This window comes from Rhipicephalus sanguineus, chromosome 5 (genome assembly GCF_013339695.2).
Source record: "Rhipicephalus sanguineus isolate Rsan-2018 chromosome 5, BIME_Rsan_1.4, whole genome shotgun sequence".
Taxonomy (NCBI): domain Eukaryota; kingdom Metazoa; phylum Arthropoda; class Arachnida; order Ixodida; family Ixodidae; genus Rhipicephalus; species Rhipicephalus sanguineus.
Genome location: NC_051180.1, coordinates 117,051,681 through 117,069,742, shown reverse-complemented (window position 1 = coordinate 117,069,742; position 18,062 = coordinate 117,051,681). Strand labels below are relative to the sequence as shown.

The 18,062-nt window shown below is 47.6% G+C and overlaps 1 protein-coding gene across 4 annotated transcripts in view; it reads right to left on the bottom strand.

Annotated features, from left to right (window-relative positions):
* The window catches only part of LOC119394187 (R3H domain-containing protein 2), a 114,873-nt gene continuing 96,811 nt past the window's right edge, over positions 1-18,062 (bottom strand). For all 4 annotated transcript variants that reach the window (XM_037661455.2, XM_037661456.2, XM_037661458.2 and 1 more), the window contains 3 exons: positions 9,226-9,405; positions 8,006-8,227; positions 1-4,460 (listed from right to left, as the gene is read on the bottom strand). In XM_037661455.2, coding sequence (XP_037517383.1) covers positions 4,180-4,460; positions 8,006-8,227; positions 9,226-9,405 — 683 coding nt within the window. In that variant the 3' untranslated portion in view covers positions 1-4,179. The remainder of the gene's footprint in view (positions 4,461-8,005; positions 8,228-9,225; positions 9,406-18,062) is intronic.

Below are 18,062 nucleotides of genomic sequence, written 5' to 3'. Positions count from 1 at the left end.
GACAAATTCCAACAGGTTTATTTCTTCCTAACATGAGTGATTGCAGCGCATGGGACGTGACACCACAAAACAATTCTGGCAATGTAAAAAAATGTAAAAAAACACCTAGAAAAAACTCTACGGCCTTTTGTCGTCGTTTTCCGCGTGTCCAGATTCCCTTGTTTGCAATTTGTCGCGACGTGTCGTCCTTCGGCACCCGGACACCGTCGTGGTCATCGTCACCTGTGGGGCGCTCGATGCACCCTGCTCAACGTACGTCCCTCGGCCAGAATGGGGATCGCGCCTCATCGCAGTTGTTCTCTGCAGCGTGAGGGTTCCCAAGGTGTGCGGTGGGGGTTGAGAGGGAACGACACGCTTCCGACGCCTCTCTCTCTGAGCGGGAACGGAGGACGAGCTGCCGACCGGCGGCAGCCAGGTGCTGGCCTTGTCGCTATGTCCACGACGAAGGGTCCGTTCTTGAGCTGACACCTGGCCGCGCACACGTGGCTCACTTTTGTTTTGTACACAAGAGGCCGGAAGAACAGCGCTTGCTCGTACATAGTGACCTCCCAGCCCTCAAATGAGGTTGCGAAGGGTGTCGGGGATCACGTGGTCGGTGCGGGGCGGAGGAGGAGGAGCTAGGTCCACGGTGGGCTGCTACTTGGGGGGAAACAAGGCCTATGTACTTTTTTTTTTACTTGCATATGAGATGCGGGTGATCCCCCCTCGCTTCTTCTCCATCCTCCTCCCGGGTGGTTTGCTGCAGCTGCTGTTACTTTCGATCGCGTCCGCTTTTTTTTTTTTTTTTTTTTGCCAGAAAGTGATGCAGCTTTGTGGTCAGCTTTGCATGCACGTCCTCCATATGTCTCCATGGCTTCTCTAAAACTCTTCACGGAATGTAAAAAAAAAAAATATATTGTGGCGAAGGTCGCTGCAACATCTGCCTTTTCTCTTACTCCCTTCGCACCAACGCAAGACTTGTGAGTCGGCAGCCTGGCACACGCTCCACAGTTTCTCGAGCCAGGTTGCTCGGACAGTGCAGAAAGAAAGCCAAACTGGCGACTGCCAGTGCTGTCCCGCTGTTTCTGTTAACAATTGGCACACAACGCACTGCCTTTACAGTTGCTGTCAATCCGTCTTGGCTCCACCGGACAGCGGCGTAGAGGGTGCCACTGCGTCGGAGAACAGCTGCTGCAACTCTTATAAATACGCTTCCAACTTCTCAATAGTGCAACAATCACCTGCACGTACGTCACTCTTCGTGTACATCCAACTCTCACAGTTCCCGGGTCAACGCTCAATGCCCAGGTATAATAAAGCAAAGTTCAACTTTTAATAAATAAATATTCCTGATGCACTTCTGAATCACTCAACCCCGTGAGCACCTCCTTCGACAGAGCAAGAAGCAAAAGGGCGTAAAACAGGATGACTTGCGGAGAGGTCAGTGACTGGTAACGCAGTTCGCCCTCATCGCGAAGTGCCTTGCAGAAGAAATAGAAATGCTGCCTTTTTTTTTTCCTCCACAGCCTTCTGCATGGGTGTGTAACTTGGTCACACGTGTCAGTGACACGACTCTGTTGGCACACTGGATTGTAGCACACAACAAACCATGACGGTGGAGCTCAACACAGGCCAAAAAAAAAAAAAAGAAAAAAAAAAGGTGACAGGAGTTCCTATGGCCACACACATGCAATGCCCACTGCAACCTCTCACTTGGCTTTTGTGCTCGCCAGGGGCACTGCTGTGCCAAGTTAGATGGCTCAAATCATGGCAGTCACTGTGACCAGCCCAGTCTGACTGCACACGACTTGAGGGAGAATGCACACCCGTTTCAGGCACACAGCAAAGTAATAGTAAAATCATGTCCATCCAATAAACAACAACAGAGAATCTGTTGATCTTGCCCACCAAAATCCTCCTCTTGTGGCTGCCCGTCTGCGCAAAGCCCTCCCAGGTACGAACAAAGAAAAAAAAATGCAACAAAGTTCTAAAAGATGTCACAATGTGTGTTCAAACTTTTAACACACTGTGGTGTCGCACAGAGACTAGGGTAAAAGAACATGGCTGACGAACACACACGGGTGCGACCACTACGTGTCTCTGTGGCTGCTCCAGAGAGCCACCAGCAAGTCAGCACGGGGCCAATGCCTTTTTCATTTTCTCCCACAGAGATCCGTGATAATGCTTGCATGTCGCCACTGGCCGATTCTGCTCTAAGTCTTTCAGAGTGCAAAAAACTGGCAGGTATGAGGAAAGTACTACACAATGACTAGCAATGCAATGCAATGGCTGGAAACTAGGCGAATCGCAAGTTGTGCCAGGCGGGATTGAACGCAGGTCCCTCCCTGCAAGGTAACAACCCTAAACTTTGGGCGCAAACAGTGTCTAGAGGGGGCAAAGCTTCTTTCAGAGGATGCAGACTGCAGTCAACTCTGACTGCTAGTCAATGCCAAGAATGACAGCTATGCATCGCCACGTTACACTGCCGAACCGCTGCCACCTTCTGTGTCATCCCGAAGTCCACAGCTGCCGTGGCACACTGCCGACAATGTGCTGGCCACAGGACCCCTATTATCTCCTCTGCACAGGGTACACACACACACACACATACACTGTACTTCGTTTACGGAGGGGGCAGGGCACTTTCCCACGAGCATCAGCAGTCATCAGAGCTGCTTTGCAATGCTAGCTATGATGAAAAACAACCCGTGAGCACTGCTGCAGCAGCAATTTTTCAAGAAGGGCCCTCGGAACAATTGCAAAAACAGCTCTGCACATTTTATGGCAGCAACGGAACATGGACAGCAAAACACTCCAAACAAACGTAAAAGGCAGCCTTTTACCCAACTGCTCCCCTTATAACGTAAATGGCCGGCTCGTACAACACTGCCACTGAAACATGACCAAAAACTTTTTTTTTTTCTCCTTTGAGGGTGTAAACCTATCAACATTTTACAAAGGCAGGTGGCACGGCTGCTGCCTTGGGCTATTCGGAGGTCAGTTCGGTGAGCACTCCTCCAATAACACCTTGGGGTTAAGTGTACGAGCCTGCATGGCACACATCCTATGCACATTCTTGAAGCCGACGGGAACACATCCCATTACCACACTGTGTGGCTCTGCTTTGCATATGCAGTTGGACAGGGCACACAGGCAAGAGTCTCGCAAATTTTTCACAATAACGGAACCGTTTCGGGGAGCATGTGCAGGTTTGGCCTGCCATAAGCTTCGTCAAGTGCAGAGAGCTCCCAACTTTTCTTTGATATCCCAATCTGCTTTCGTGATTAACCCGACAGGAAACCTCCCTGTGGTGTGCCAAAGAGGATGACAGGATTGTATCCTTGTTTGGATACAGCCACGACTGGAAAAGCTAAATGTGTGGTAATGTTAACGTTACTGAACGAGGTGTGCAGAAAATATCAGTTCAGCAGACCTGCGCATCTTTCAGACAAACTGTGGCTCCTAAATCAGAATGAACAGATTTACCACATCATGAAAAAAAAAGTGCCGGTGATACATTGATGGAGGACCAATATGTCTTCACAACGACTCCAATGAAGAATTGAACATACTTATATTAATGATTACAAGTTGTTTCAGATGCCTTACGAATGTCCTCAGTACATAACACATCCAAATCGTAACACAACTGAAACAATGATTCATGCTTTTAAGCATGCATTACCTTAACATACCCAGGGCCATGGATGTTCCACTTGTGATGTGCAGCCAACCACATTGGCTTGAATGTCTTTCCCAGTTTTAAGGGTTGCCTGGTAGCATGTCAGAATGGGTGGTAATTTATACTCCTTTTTGTCTCATCCCCCAAAGAGTATTTAGAGTTTTAGGTGCCATGCAGTAATGATCTCTTCCGGTGGCTGTGTTATTACTGGGCAAAGAGCCGTAGTTGCCAATGTGCTGTTTTGATAGACCCCGCGCCCAAGTGGCAATGCTGCTTGCGCCCTCGCCTTGACACCGGGAAGCAGCTTGCGGGAAACAATCACGAAAATTTCACTTTATGTGCTGTAACATCGTGCAGCTCGCCACAGGAGGCCATTGCTGCAAAGCCCTTCAAACCGCACAACAGAGTCGGGACAGATTCACTGCGAGGTTTCCTGCGGGGCGGTGGTAGGTCATCCTGCCGTGCCCAGCTCTTGGCATGCTCGGCACTTCTTTGCAGCATGTTGTCACGAAGAGGCGCTAGCTGGATGAAGGAGGGGGGGGCAGCAGCTCGCTGGAGGAGGAAGGGGAAGCCACTGGGGGCAAGGGCCGCAGCTGAAAGGGTAGGCCAGCCATGAGAAGTGCCCCCTGCGCAGCGGCTGCGGAGTCAAAGCAGACCAGCAGCTGCGGCGGGCTCGTGCCAACCCGCTTCAGCTGTGCCCCGAGCCGCAACAGAGGCTCCAGCTGCTGCTCCACTTCATTCGGTGCCAGACCGTCGGCCAGGCCCAGCACTTCCAACACCTGGCCGCCACCTGCTGCCGCTGGAGTAGAAGACCAGGCATGGCACCTAAGCATGGCACCTAAGCGCAACGACGAATCCACGACAACAAAGATAACAGTTGTATTCCCGGTTGACCACTTTCAGCAATGATCTCGCTTTTGTGTGTTGAGTGCAATGTCTCGCCTCAATCATCACTGCTGCCTCATTAGCGTCACCATAAGGCTAACTAGTACGCCCAAGTTTCCTCTCCTGCTTTATGACTGCCCGCATCCTTAACCACACCTGGCCTTGAGGCATGTGACCATCCTAACCTTATCACTATGAGAAACATTTGTTTCTCCCAATTGCATTGACAACCGCCAGTTATCTGCCCTGCATATCCCACAGAATGCACGCCAAAGTACTCTACTTCCTCCCATAGCATGATGCGTTAGGACATGATGTCGTAGTGAAGCACACTTCTTGACTTTAGCCAACTGGTGTACAGCACAAATGGTTTTGTTGTGAGTGACCAACAAAGAAAAAGAGCACAGATTAGCGTGACCCTCAGGCCCTTTCCGACTAGGCAAATGCCCACTCAAATAGCAGCAATGCCCACTCACTTGCTGGCCATGCTAAAGCTACGCTAGGAAAACGAATGACAACTCTCACTCCATGGCTTAATGACAAACAGGCAGCATGGGCAGTACAATCACTTGGACTCGAAATTCACAGTGGTAATGAGCAGTGCACAGGCACACATTCAGGAGGCTACGCTCCTGAAATCGCAACTAGATGCCCTGCAGTTGTCAGCCAGAGAGAGTAGCCAACAGTACTGCTGCTTGATGCCAAGTACCACTCACGTCAACATCATGTAACTGGTTCTTATCCCACTGAACGTACAGTAACTGTAAAATGCGGGTAGCCACATACCTGCATCGTTCCGCTCTAGGCGCACCTATTCTGTTTTCCCGGCCTGGCTGCCATAGACTGCAATGTAAATGGTTCCCCACTTAGCGAGCAGCTGCTTAAAGGAAAACGGCAGTGCTTTCCAGGAAAGCTGTGGTGTGAGTGACTTGTTACAGTTCTTTGGCTGCTGGACTGGTACTGATTTCTCACAGCAGTTACCATAAACTGTAATCATTACCCAAAACGGGAGCCTGCCACATGCACACTAAATTTAACTCTAATTTATGATTAATCAAAGTGGAGTTCAGCGCCAGCTTCATGTGTCCCCTGATAACGTTATCACTGTGTTGTGAGCCACAGTACCCCAGTTAGTTCTAAAGAGGGGGGGGGGGCACATGAGAATACTTCAGCAACTTGGGGAGGTCAAATATTTCATGTGTTCATGCTTAAAAGTTGCTATACATAAAGAAACTGAAGCAGCAGCATAATGTAAAATGTGCTAACATACTGTCGACATCATCGCACGCAGAAAATACTAACCATTATGAAATCAAATCCCCGCAATTGTGGCTGCCTTGCACCAAACACAATTGTTGAGCTTTTTTTGAAGTTTCATGGACAGACAAGTAAACAGCACAAAATCAATAGAGTTGTATCTAATTATAATGAACAATGCACAGGTTATGAATTGGTTTAATAAAATTACCTGCTGGTACTACCTGGTGGTACAGATAAACTGGTGTTCTTGCACACCGAGTCAAACTCTCAATTCCTTGGTGTGATTCAAAAGAACTATTCCTTGAGTATGTTTTGGCTAGGCGGCATTCTTGTACATCTGCACTACCGTGTACTGTTGTATATCACTGCACAGGGCAGAGGCATCACTTGGGGGTGTCTCAACTCCTCCCCTTAGCATATGGGAAACCCATGCACCCGGCACAGGGCACTAAGATGTGTACTACACCATACAGAAGAACACGACCCCATTTTATCTGTTACATCAGTGGTGCCGGTTCCGATTTTTGTTATGGTGAAGGAATGGGTCACAATTATAGAAGCAGGCCCAGGCTTTCTGGCTTTTACACTGCTACAGACATTCCCACAGCTGTGTTAGGCCTAACAGCACGTAGGGACTCTCCTTGGTGAAGAGAACCGTGAGTACTGCCATAAGCTAAGGAGTGACATGCTGCCAAAGAATCAGACCTGTGATTGCGACGCTTGATTCTTGCGTTGGTAACACCACCAACGCGAGACTCACAAGTAGGAAAAGAAAAATACAGAAGATGACCTTATTTCTAAGTCTGGCGGTCCCATGCCACCAATTTCCCACAGAGTGGGTGCCCTCCCAAGCGACTATGTACTTCCTTCTGGCGAGCACCAGGCTGGAAGTGCGCTTGTACTCAATTTTACCGGTAAGTACCTAGCGGTAGTATTTCTCCGCTTCCCACAGCAGCGGTAGATGCTCAACTATTTCACCAAGCCTGTGGTGGGTTAAGGTGCACCCAGAGGCCTTTACAGAACCTTATGGGGTGACCTTTCAAGATTAGTATCCATAAGCAACCTAGCGCCAGGTCGGCTCACTCGTCTACCCATTAGGAAAAACCGATGGGTTTCCGTTCGGCACTGGAAAATTCAGTACCTACTGCATTGGAAGTGGACACTCAACAACGTAGCCACTGCTGCGGCCTATATATTGCAGCTGACTTGCAATAAACTTTGGTTGTTTAGCCAGTGCCATGTCTGTCGTCTTCACTTCATCCTGTCCAAAGCAATGTTTTACTCCCTTTCATGAAACACGCTTTCCTTTTCAGCCATGTCACTAATGCTGTCTGTTCAATGGAACACGATTTAAGCTGAATAGAAAACAAGGATGACAGTGCTCAAGATGGCTATATGGGGTCATTAAAGCCACAGGCAAGAGTTGCAGTAACACTGAAGACCTTCATCAAATTACATTGCAATTCATATGTTTGTGGTGTCATCGAAAGTCAAAAGCAACTCAATAGTGCTTGTGCATGTAACACATAAAAAGAGCAAAAAATAAGGATAAATGAGGAAGCAAAAAATACAACCCCATTAATTTTGCTTTTGCTGTGAATAATAAAACTTTGCAGACTAGGCAAATGTGCCTTCAACTGTCTCGGGCCTTTGTAGAGACAACATGCTGTAGGTCATCAAAAGCAGCAAGCTCCCGTCGCCATTGTAAGACTCAAAAATTAGATTCTGGGGTTTTACATGTCAAAGCCACGATATAATCATGAGGCATGCCACAGTGGGAAACTACGGATTTATTCCGACCACCTGGGGTTTTTGTTAACATGCACCTCAAGTGTAAGTACGCGGATGTTCTTGCATTCTGACCCCACCAACAATGACCCTATGGAAACTAGTGTCACAAGGCCGAGACAAAGAAAGAATAGCAGCATCAGTTAAAGCAACCAGAGCCTCTTGTCACAAACGACTGCAAGGAACCATCCTTCTTTAACGAAGGCCAGTGATCCCACAATGCCGTGGCTGCCGAGTTGGTACAGCAGGTTGTTCATCATATTGGGCCAATGAAATATCTGCCAGGACCCATCTAGCTTATTAAATGTAATAACTTCCACCGTCTGCTCTGAATACAAGCCCCAGTGATTCTTTAGGGTGTGGGCAAAGATTCCCATGGCCCGTTAAGCATAAGGAGGAAGGGCCTCATACCAGGAGTTGTGCTAGACGTTGTGGGCATAGGGGCCGAGCTGGGTGGGTTGGAGGGGGCACGGGGTGCCGCTCGCGGTTGCCTGCGGGTGCTTCGGGGTGGGCGAGCCCCCAGAGTGGCTGGGGCAGGTGGAGGTTGTGACACGAGCCGCAGTGCTCCCCTCAGCATGGCTTGTGGCGGCCCCTCATGATGCTGTTGCAGCGGATGGCCAAGCAGTCGCACGTCTGTGGCGAAGTGGGGTGGGGGGCAAGGGGGGCAATGATGGGAAGACTCAGTGCTTGCAGGCCTGCAGAATGCTAACCTCTCTTCTAATATTTAGGAGTTCAGGTAAATCTAAAAACTGCTTCCTGGAGTAGGGCCTTAGTGAGAGACAATAGGTGCTTTTTTTCTTGTACAAAAGCTGTTCAAACTCTTACAACCCCTCGTGTGAGTCAGTATTCTTGCAGACTGATCACCATTGGAAGGTAACGTGAAAAATAAGGCGCCTTGTAAAATTTTTGGCAGCAAAGTATTCACTACCTGTGCAATCCCTTTCCCACTCCTTTAGTCAATGGAAGCAATACTGAAAGCACGGCCCTCAAAAATCATGTTTCAGAAATGGAAGCCTTGTGCCAATACACGAAAGTACCAGGATGATTCAAGTATTGGAAGCATGTATACCCAGATGCCAGTGCTGCAGCTGTACATCCCTGGTATACCTAGCAAGAGCAACACCGTTAGCGTTCACAGTCAGAGCACACTTCTGAGTGTGTTAAGTCAACCCATCCCACAAGTTTGCTGCAGAACATAGCTGTGCTGAAATGATGTACTGCATCATTAGGTGTTGCATGGACAACACCAACAATGACCCAATGGAGGCTGGTGCCACAAGGCCAACACAAAGAATGGTAGCATCAAATAAAGTACCAGAACATCTTTCCATAGATGACTTAAGGGGCCAGCCTTCTCTAACAAAAACCTGTCATCACACACCCCATAACCAATTGGATGTGTAAAGCGCTAAACACTTCAAATATTAAACTGATTCCACTGGCAAATGCATGAAAGGCGAAGAACTTTTCCTGGCCAGTAAACCAGTGAAGGAAAGATTGGATCCAAGAGGCGCTGGCAACCAAAGTGCTATCTGAAAAGCTCGGCACAAATATGTAGTTTGACCCCGACCACAGAGTGCTCTTGAACGAGACACTTCGCAAGATACAGCCGACCCCCCCTCTCTGCTCACCTGGTAGCAGAGAGAGGCCCCGCGAATGCCGGTACAGGGCAGCCATGGCAGCCACAGTGGAGGCTGGCTGACTTGCAGCGGCTGGAGTTCGCGACCCGTTGCGGCCAGCTCCCCCGCGATGGCGCTGCTGCTGATGATGATGATGTTGTCCATCCTCTCCTCCAGACACCCCCATGCTTCCTAAACGACAATGACAGCTCGGCTATTGCAAAGCCTGCCTCACAGTACAGGAATTGCGCACCAAGGACACAGACAGCATGTCGTCTCATGCTAACAATGAACCACTGATAGCATCAAACAAGGTTGTGTAGGACGAATGACTGATGTTATTTCCCCAAAGGTACAGCTGGTGGAGGGCTCCTAAATTAACTTCATTTATTGAGAAATGCATGCAGCAACCTTGAAATACAGCTGATCAAGCATTCGCTACCATCGACTTGGTCCTTAGGGGAATGATACAGCACACGAGCTTCTGCACTAAGTGAACGACATGCAGGAAGGCACTACCTAAGTAAGCAAGATAAAACTTTGCAGTCATTTCTAATGTTGCTTTGCTGCTGCTTGATGAGGTCAGATGAAGACATTGTTCAGGTGAGCAGCAAAAAAAGACAGTACAAAAGCAAAAAAAACAAGAGTGCTGTGAGTCACATTAATCATCTTTATCACGCTTCTAGTCTCAAGAATGAAAACCAACTCACACCGCAAACTACATGTCTGATGAAGGTAGTATGAATTTCGGATGGGACCATGGCAACACAAAATAACTGCACTGAAAGACCACCACTACATAACAATGGTCAACATCAGCCAATTATAATGAAGCCTGAAGAGTCGCAGGATGCCCACAAAACATGCAATGCGAGATGCTTGTTGCAACAGTCAGCATTTCACTGAGAGCCACCTTTAATTACCAATAGTAAAAAAAAATTACAATTGAAAAATAAGCACCCAAATGCCAGAAACCATAGCTGGATTTAACAAATGCTGGTCCATAAGCCAGTTTCAGCAGTGCACTTCACAACATCACTGTGAGTCGAACCTATGCCACAATGTTGGCAAAGCATGAAATTGCTGTTCTGAAGCTTTGAATGAATGTAGGATTCAAAAACGTCCAAAATCTACGCTGTGCACTGTGCTGTTCTAAGTCAATACTCAATTTTCACAAAGCTTGAGCAGGTGATTCTGAAGCACAGGATTCAAAAAGGCCCAAAATGTGCTCTCGGTATTCCTCAAGAAGCAAGCATTCACAAGAAGTGACACCAATGACACTCAGTCATTCTTCTCATTTACTGATCATATCCCGAGGCGAGTGAGGAACACTTATATTTAGTATATCGCACAACACGAGCATTGCTTCAGGTCACATAGTGAAATAAAATTTCAACATGGACACTTGACAAATCAAAGAGACTCTGTGTTCAAAACTGACATCAGCCAAAGTACAAGGTGAGTCATAGCACTAAGTCGAAGACGTAGCAAGAATGCAGAAGAAAACACACCTCAATGAAACATATAACTCATCTATTTGTACTTGAGATGCAACCCCCACACCCCCTTTACTCTGTCTAAGCTAGAAGCGTACTGGTTTGGATTAGTTTATAACAATTCGTGGTAGGGTCATTTGCACGCCACTGAAAGGACAAGAAGGAGGAATGAACTGACACACTCTCATTCTCCTGCGCTTGCATCAGGTTCACTGCTTGTGTTCATTCTTTAACGGGTGTGCAAATAACTTTGTCACGATCTGTTGAAGCGCAGAAGTTGTGGGGTGCTATCACACCGTGTAAAGTTGGTTTCGCCTCATGGCACACGCGCGTCTGGCGGATCGGCACAGTCAACGTTCTCGCCGCCGTGCAAGGGATGGCGCAACTCCTGCGGTGGCGCCGCCCTGTCAGCGAGGTTAGGCGGGTGCACGGGGAACATCCATGAGAGCGGACTATCCCTCTAAGTGACATCTTCACGTTATTGCTACTGCAGCAATAAAGTGTTTTTTACTTAGCCTGTTGCCTTATTCGCCCAAACTCGTCGTAGCTGTGATTACTTGTGCTACGGGACTGGGACATTAATACGTGCATGGCGCAACTGTGTGGGCTCGAGCCAGAGCTAGGCTTCAGCACCAGCTGTGCATAGAGTGAGCCTCGTTCAAGTTGCAAGAACCTCATCACCCTTGGGCAAGAGTGGCTGCTTGTCAGCCACACGGATACACTGCAGCGCTGCACTGCAATGTCTGCAGCGGTGGTCAAGTGGTTTGAGCATCCACCTCCAATGTGGCGAGTAGTCGGTTCGATTCACAGTGCTGCAGGGCACCCATCAGTTTTCTCATGGGGAAAGAGGTACCCGACCTGGTGCATGGGGTTGTATTTTGAGAAAGTAGCTCCTCCTTTATGCTCTCTTCTCTCAATCCCTCTCCCCTCAGGACAATGTGCTGTGCTGTGGGTTGGGGAAATAAACGTCTTTCCATCAACTACTCGTGCCTGACCTTCCATTCTTGAATGCAATGCGTGCATTGCTGATCATGCTCTACGTATGAGGGAACTGTTGCCAGTGCCAAGGACGTTGCCTCAACACACTGCTAAAAATGCTGTCGCCCAAAGACATGTCAGGCGCCAGTCACTCAAGATATTGTGAAAGGGAATGTATCTTCAAAACCAATTGTCTGGGAATATGGCCCTTTTTATCAATTCCTTGCTCCGCGCACATGCACTTAACCACTTACATATGGCCTAAACAGCTCGTGGTCACAATTTTGTGGCAATACATCTTTTTACACAATTTCTTTTTGTGCTTCGTCAATGTTTACAACAATGCATGACCTGCACCATCAATGGGATCAGTCGGCTGTGAACGGTACATAATAGTGACATTGAATTGAATGAAAGGCATCGCTACAAAATTGCGGCTCCTATCTCTAGTGTTGTCACGCTGTCATTACAAATAAAGAAGTCACCCCTCGAAACACAGATGTGAATCACGATCACGTACTTCGCAGAAGTTTTTGTTTGCCACTTTCTTCACAATGCTCTTTTTAGCACATACATCGAGGATAAAGTTAGTGACACCGCAAACTGCTTGCTTGAAGAAGTCTCTGTTGCTCTGTTAGTGGCTACCTAGATGAGTTTGGTAGTCTTGGTCTTGAAAAGGTGCTGGCAACGAATAAAAGAAACAGTATCACTATTCTCTAAGGGCGTAGTGAAAACTGATTGCGTATGTCGACGCCCGACATAAGAGTACAATCTCAAATGTGGTGGCAAAATTTGAGCATTCTGCGGCGTGGTCGCGCTTGATCGCGGACGGCAGCGGCGTCTGCGCCCCTGCCACTTGTTGGTGTCAGTTGCGGCAGGCTGTTGCGATGTGCTCTTCGCTCGTGAAGGCATAGTTTTATTGACTGTCATTTTGTAAATCAAGCAAAAAAAAAAAAAAAAGAGCACTCGCCTGCTGTCTCCCACCGTGGTAGCACAGCACGTAAGGCGTCATGATGCATGTTGCCGAGGGTTCGATTCCCAACCACGGCGGCCGCATTTCGATGGAGGAAAAATGCAAAAGAACACCTGTGTGCTTAGATTTAGGAGCACATTAAAGAACCCCCAGGTGGTTGAAATTAATCCGGACCTCCTCACTGCAGCGTGTCCCATAATCGTATCGTGGTATTGGCACGTAAAATCTAAGCAATTCTGTTGCGTCCTAGAAGTCGGCCGATTTGAAATGCGCAAGGTGAACCATCATTTTCTGTGCGACAAGCTTCCCAATGCGCACATGGATATCCCATTGCTTTTTCTGCCGCCGGTCCAAGGGAAAACTAACCACATTTACGAAGCCTTTCACGGTATACGGTTTGAGCATTTTGGCACACAGTACACGCGATTTCTCTTGTGATTATTGCACTGCAAAGGTTCCAGAATGTTGCACCAAGAAACTCCATCGTAATTCACTAGTCACACACGCAACAAGTTGCAGGACACACCGGCGACAAAGCACAGCCCGCACGTTGTCGCCAGGCAAATTTTCGTTCCATCACCAGATCCCGGCTTTGACCGGTTGCCGCATGGTGGCGCCACCGTAGCTGAAACAAGGTATTCCACAATGCAGAGATGCAGGTGTGCTATCGCGGAGCGATGACTTAAGCCTTATTCTATGCTATTTTTATCATCCACCACTCGCGGCTGGCAGATCTCGTCGATAACGTGGACGAATTGTTGCTCTGACCACCGGTCGCACTGGCCAAACGAAAGCAGGGCAGTCTGATCGCCATCGTTATTAAGCAATAGTGGTCCCTATGCTCAGTCAACAGCGGCGGTTTCTGGTGGTGCCAACATGCGATTTAGAGTTTGTAGACGTATTTTTATGTCCTAAAATGCACGAAAATGTTCGAGATTGTGTTTATTGCATGGCAAACTAAATTTTTTAGCCCGGAATTGCATCATCGAATTTGTTGAAGCGGGACGGCAGCAGAAAAAGTGTTCGTTGTGGCAAGCATATTCATGCATTGACTTCTATGAACTGTTGACGGGGAATTGAGAATCTTACGTTGCACCGGAAATTTCGTTGAAGCGGCGTTCGTTGTAGCGGGGTTCCGCTGTAAATCTCTTAAACGGAACTGCTCTTTAAACGGAACAACTGCTCCTAATATGAATGGTTTCATACTTGGATTCTGCACCCCTGCTCCTCTCTCAGTAAATGGAACTCCTCTTAAACGGAACACATTTTCCTGGTCCCTTCAGGTTCCGTCTAACGAGAGCCTACTGTACATAATTTATATGGGTGTTTTATTGGAACCAAACCAATTCCTCTTAAAAGGGTACTGACACAAAAATATTACATCTTATTTTTTCTGTTGCAATAAGTAGCTAACTACCCACTTATCACGGCTGAAAACCTCGTGGGCTCGAGCGCGCAATGGTTAATATTTTGGAGACGATTTTACAGCGCCTAGTCACAGTTTCGATTTCAAAGAGCGGCAAGCAAGGCAGCACTCAGAATGGTTTTCATGTAAACATAGCTGGCTACGTGAGCGCACAAAACCACGTTCACGTGAGCACCGCACGGACAATTCTTCTCAGCAAAAGCTCCTGGGTGCTGCTATAACCCCCTCTGGGATGTTGCAAATATGCGTGACCCCCGAAAAATGCACTGCCGAGCCTTTGTATTCCCATGCAAGTCTGCTCACTGTTTCCGTTGAAAAGTTCTGCTAGGAGAGCGCTTGTGAGGATCGTGGCAGCCAACACAAACTCGTGACACAGGTGGCAGTTGGTTTTTTTACACAAAAACCAAGCGCATTTCGCATGCAGTGATGCGACACACACTTTAAAATTGATTTTAAATATGTTCTAGGCCATATTTTCCGTTGATATTTCACAGATGATCCATGTGTGTCCACACAAATCTATCCCACAAGTTATGTGGTCTTCAAAACTTTGTGTCAATACTGAAGGTTGTTGCATGACCGGGGTACACATGAGCAAGGTTCCACTGTCTCATATAATGTTGGCGAGACAACACCAAAGTCAATGTCTCTATTTATTGATAAGCAATTACTAATTACGTAATACATGATTGATCTTCCACGTGCATTTTGCATGAGCATAATTCGAAAAGACAGGCTGTACTAGTAAAGCTTCAGGCTGCATTAGTGAAACAATCCTTCAACAATACCAACAAAAAAGAAACTCCAGTGGTGAGACAAGTTTTATACAAAATCAGAAGACTGGTGGCTGCACCACATACAGTTCTTGCAGAAAAAAAATTGTACCAAAGGGTAGGGATGGGCAAATATTCGGGCGTTTTGAATATTCGAACGAATATTAAAGTATTCGAATTCGCTTTGATACGAATTTATATTATTCGAAATTTCGAAGTATTCGAAATGTACGAATATATGTATGTTTGACCGCACATAACCCCCCTGTAAAGGTGGTTTCACTGCAGTGTCGGGTTGCTGTGCCGTGAAACAACCCATCCAAGAGGGAATCTGCACTGCCGCGAAGCCACACTTCAAGGCTAAAGTTTAAAAGTGTGTTATATGGGCTTATATGCGCTAAGTATAGTAATTTTTAAATTGTAATGTATTGTATCACTTATAAGTTGCACCCTACTACTATTCAAATTTTGATACTATTCAAAAGCGACATTCACTCATACCTAGTTCCCATCCTTAAAAATATTGTGCAAGAGTCATGACAAAAATGTTCATTTTTCATAATAATATGTGATACACGCTATTCGAACTATTCGATTTGAAATTATTCGACCAAATCACTATTTGCTTCGGATTCGCTTCGAACCTCAAATTCACTATTCACCCATCCCTACCAAAGGGTCCCTGCAACTCTTTTTGAACAGACAACATGATTCGGGTTTATCTCAAATGGTCACTTCAACGGGGCCACGAAATACTTTTTGAGCATCCTCAGAACTCATTGCAGATCAGCAGTCAAGGCTGCTATGAACATGCGAGACAAATATAGACCCTTTGCGAAAAAGGGCGCCCCTAGCGCCGCGCACACAAACTACAGTCTGCCGCCATTGTGAGGGCACCGCAGTAGACGACGCAGGCTTCGGCAACGTGCCAGTGCATGACATTTCAGCACCGCCGAATCGTGAACTGTCATCAACGTTTTTCATAGAGATGACGTGCTGCAATGGCACAGACGTGCTGCGTTCCCATGTGCCACCATCGAGGATATCGCGACGAGAACAGCGATAAGGTACGCGATGAAACGTGAACAAACGCATGTGCTCTATCTCCTTACGTGATGTCAAATGGACGCACGGAAGGGCGCCGTTTTGTAAACGCGCTACAGAAAGGGATGTGCTTATTTCACAGCGCCATGTGTAGCCTTGCTCTTACGAATGAATAGTCTTCTCCCGAGTGCCTGCATGCGGTGAATTGCGATAGATTGTTTGTGCAGAAATACTGCGAGGGTTCGTAAGGCCAGCCAGAAAAATAAAAATGAAGTTGCGTACCGTTCATTTAGTAGCGACAGTACTCGCATATCGTAAGCCACGTGTCAACATTTTTTAGTACATACAAACGGGCGTAGGCAGCAATTTTTTTTCTGGGGGGGGGGGAGGGGGAGGGGGCACCACCTTGATTTGAAGTGGGGGCCGGGCAGGCAGATGTGGTCGAGTGTCATTTTGTGCTCGGTGTGCCACGGCAAAAAAGAAATCTCGAGGGGGGGGGGGCACGGGCCCAGTGTGCCCCCCCCCCCCTCCGGCAACGCCACTACATACAAATATACAAAAATAGTTGCGTGGTGTGCTTGCGGCAGACAGGATTTTCACCGGTTGCGGCCGCATAGTTCCGCGACAGTGACGTCCTTCCTTTCCTTCGGTGAGAAGTTTGTAGTTTGTAGCTTTCGGTGAGAAGTTTGTAGCTTCGGCGAGCCTTTTTTTCCCGGTCCGGGCGCGCACGCGAGTTGGCTGTGGTCACGGTCCCACAACCGCGGCAGTCGAGCCAAACTGCTCGTCCAACCCGTTGGAGGGTACAAAATGTTGCTCATTGTGCAGCGGAAGCACCTCAGAAAGATGAACGGAGAGTACTAAGAGCTCGTTCAAGCACGCAAACGGTGAGATTTCAGCGGATGACACGGAGAACTAGCCGCCAACACAAACATCACAGCACTCACGCATTTGACGGCTCGCTTTCCATGCCCTCACGATGGCACTGGCTATCCCACGCTCCTTTGCGAAGCGAAACTGACAAAAAGCCCACCGCCAGGTGGCGTATTTATGAAAAGGGTCTATAGCACTGCACGGCGCACGTAATTTGCACTTTCATTTCATGAACAGCCGAAAATGCAGGGGTGCAACAGCTGAAATAGGGTTTAGAGCAATTGTTGGAGCAGCAAAATGCTGCTTTTGGAGCACAAAAATCCAAATTTGGAGCAGGTTACGAAAAAGAATCTGAATCTTTTAGCACAAAATCCCAAATTTGGAGCAGTATAACAAAAAAGGCTCACTTTTAGAAAAGAAAGCAAAAATACGTACAAAGCATTAAAAATCGGCTAACTCATGCCCAGCGCACGTGAACACTGCTATCTCAATAAAAGCAGGGTGTTGAGACACACCACAGTGCGAACAATGACGAAGTCCACATTAGCATTTGCAGGGCCTGTCAAATAATTCAACAGGCACTGCAAATGCTCATGTGGACCTGAGAACCTGGCAACCTCGAAATACGGGAGATTCGTAAAGCAGGAGCAAGTGAGGGCTGAGAGAAAAGAAACTGGCATACGTCTTTGTCCACTTGTTTCTCAAGGCCGCAGAAACTCCATACACAGCAGCTCCAAATGATTCCCAATAATTTTTCAGATGTCGGCGATCATACTACAGTCAAACCTCGTTAATATGTACCCGCTTTAAACGTACTAACGGTTAAAACGTAGTTGCAACGAATCCCCGACCGAGTTCCATAGAGCCCAATGCATTCGCTGACCGCTTAAGCCGTAGTGGTTCGCCCTATGCCTACCGGTTAGTGCATACCCTGCGTACCACGATAACTTTTTGTGCCATAAAATTTTACTGTGCCGCTCAACTTCCCGACGCCAGAATGTGCCGCCAAAGGTCTTCCGCCTTTTTGAGAAGTGTGCAGATTAGTCCATCCCCGATTCCGACTTCCGCGCGATTGTGTAAGCATCGGGAAAGAACGAAGGCGAGGTGCCGTCCACCGACGAACGCGCCGGCATAACTTATCGCCGACAACCTTATCACAATAAGTATCTTCAGCTATCTGCTCAGGCACGCGTGTGGCGCAGCGCTAATTTTTAAGCCTACTGCATGCTTTTATTAGGCGACAACCTGAACGCGCTGCGCCGCCGATTGCTGCCGCTTCGTTGTGCACG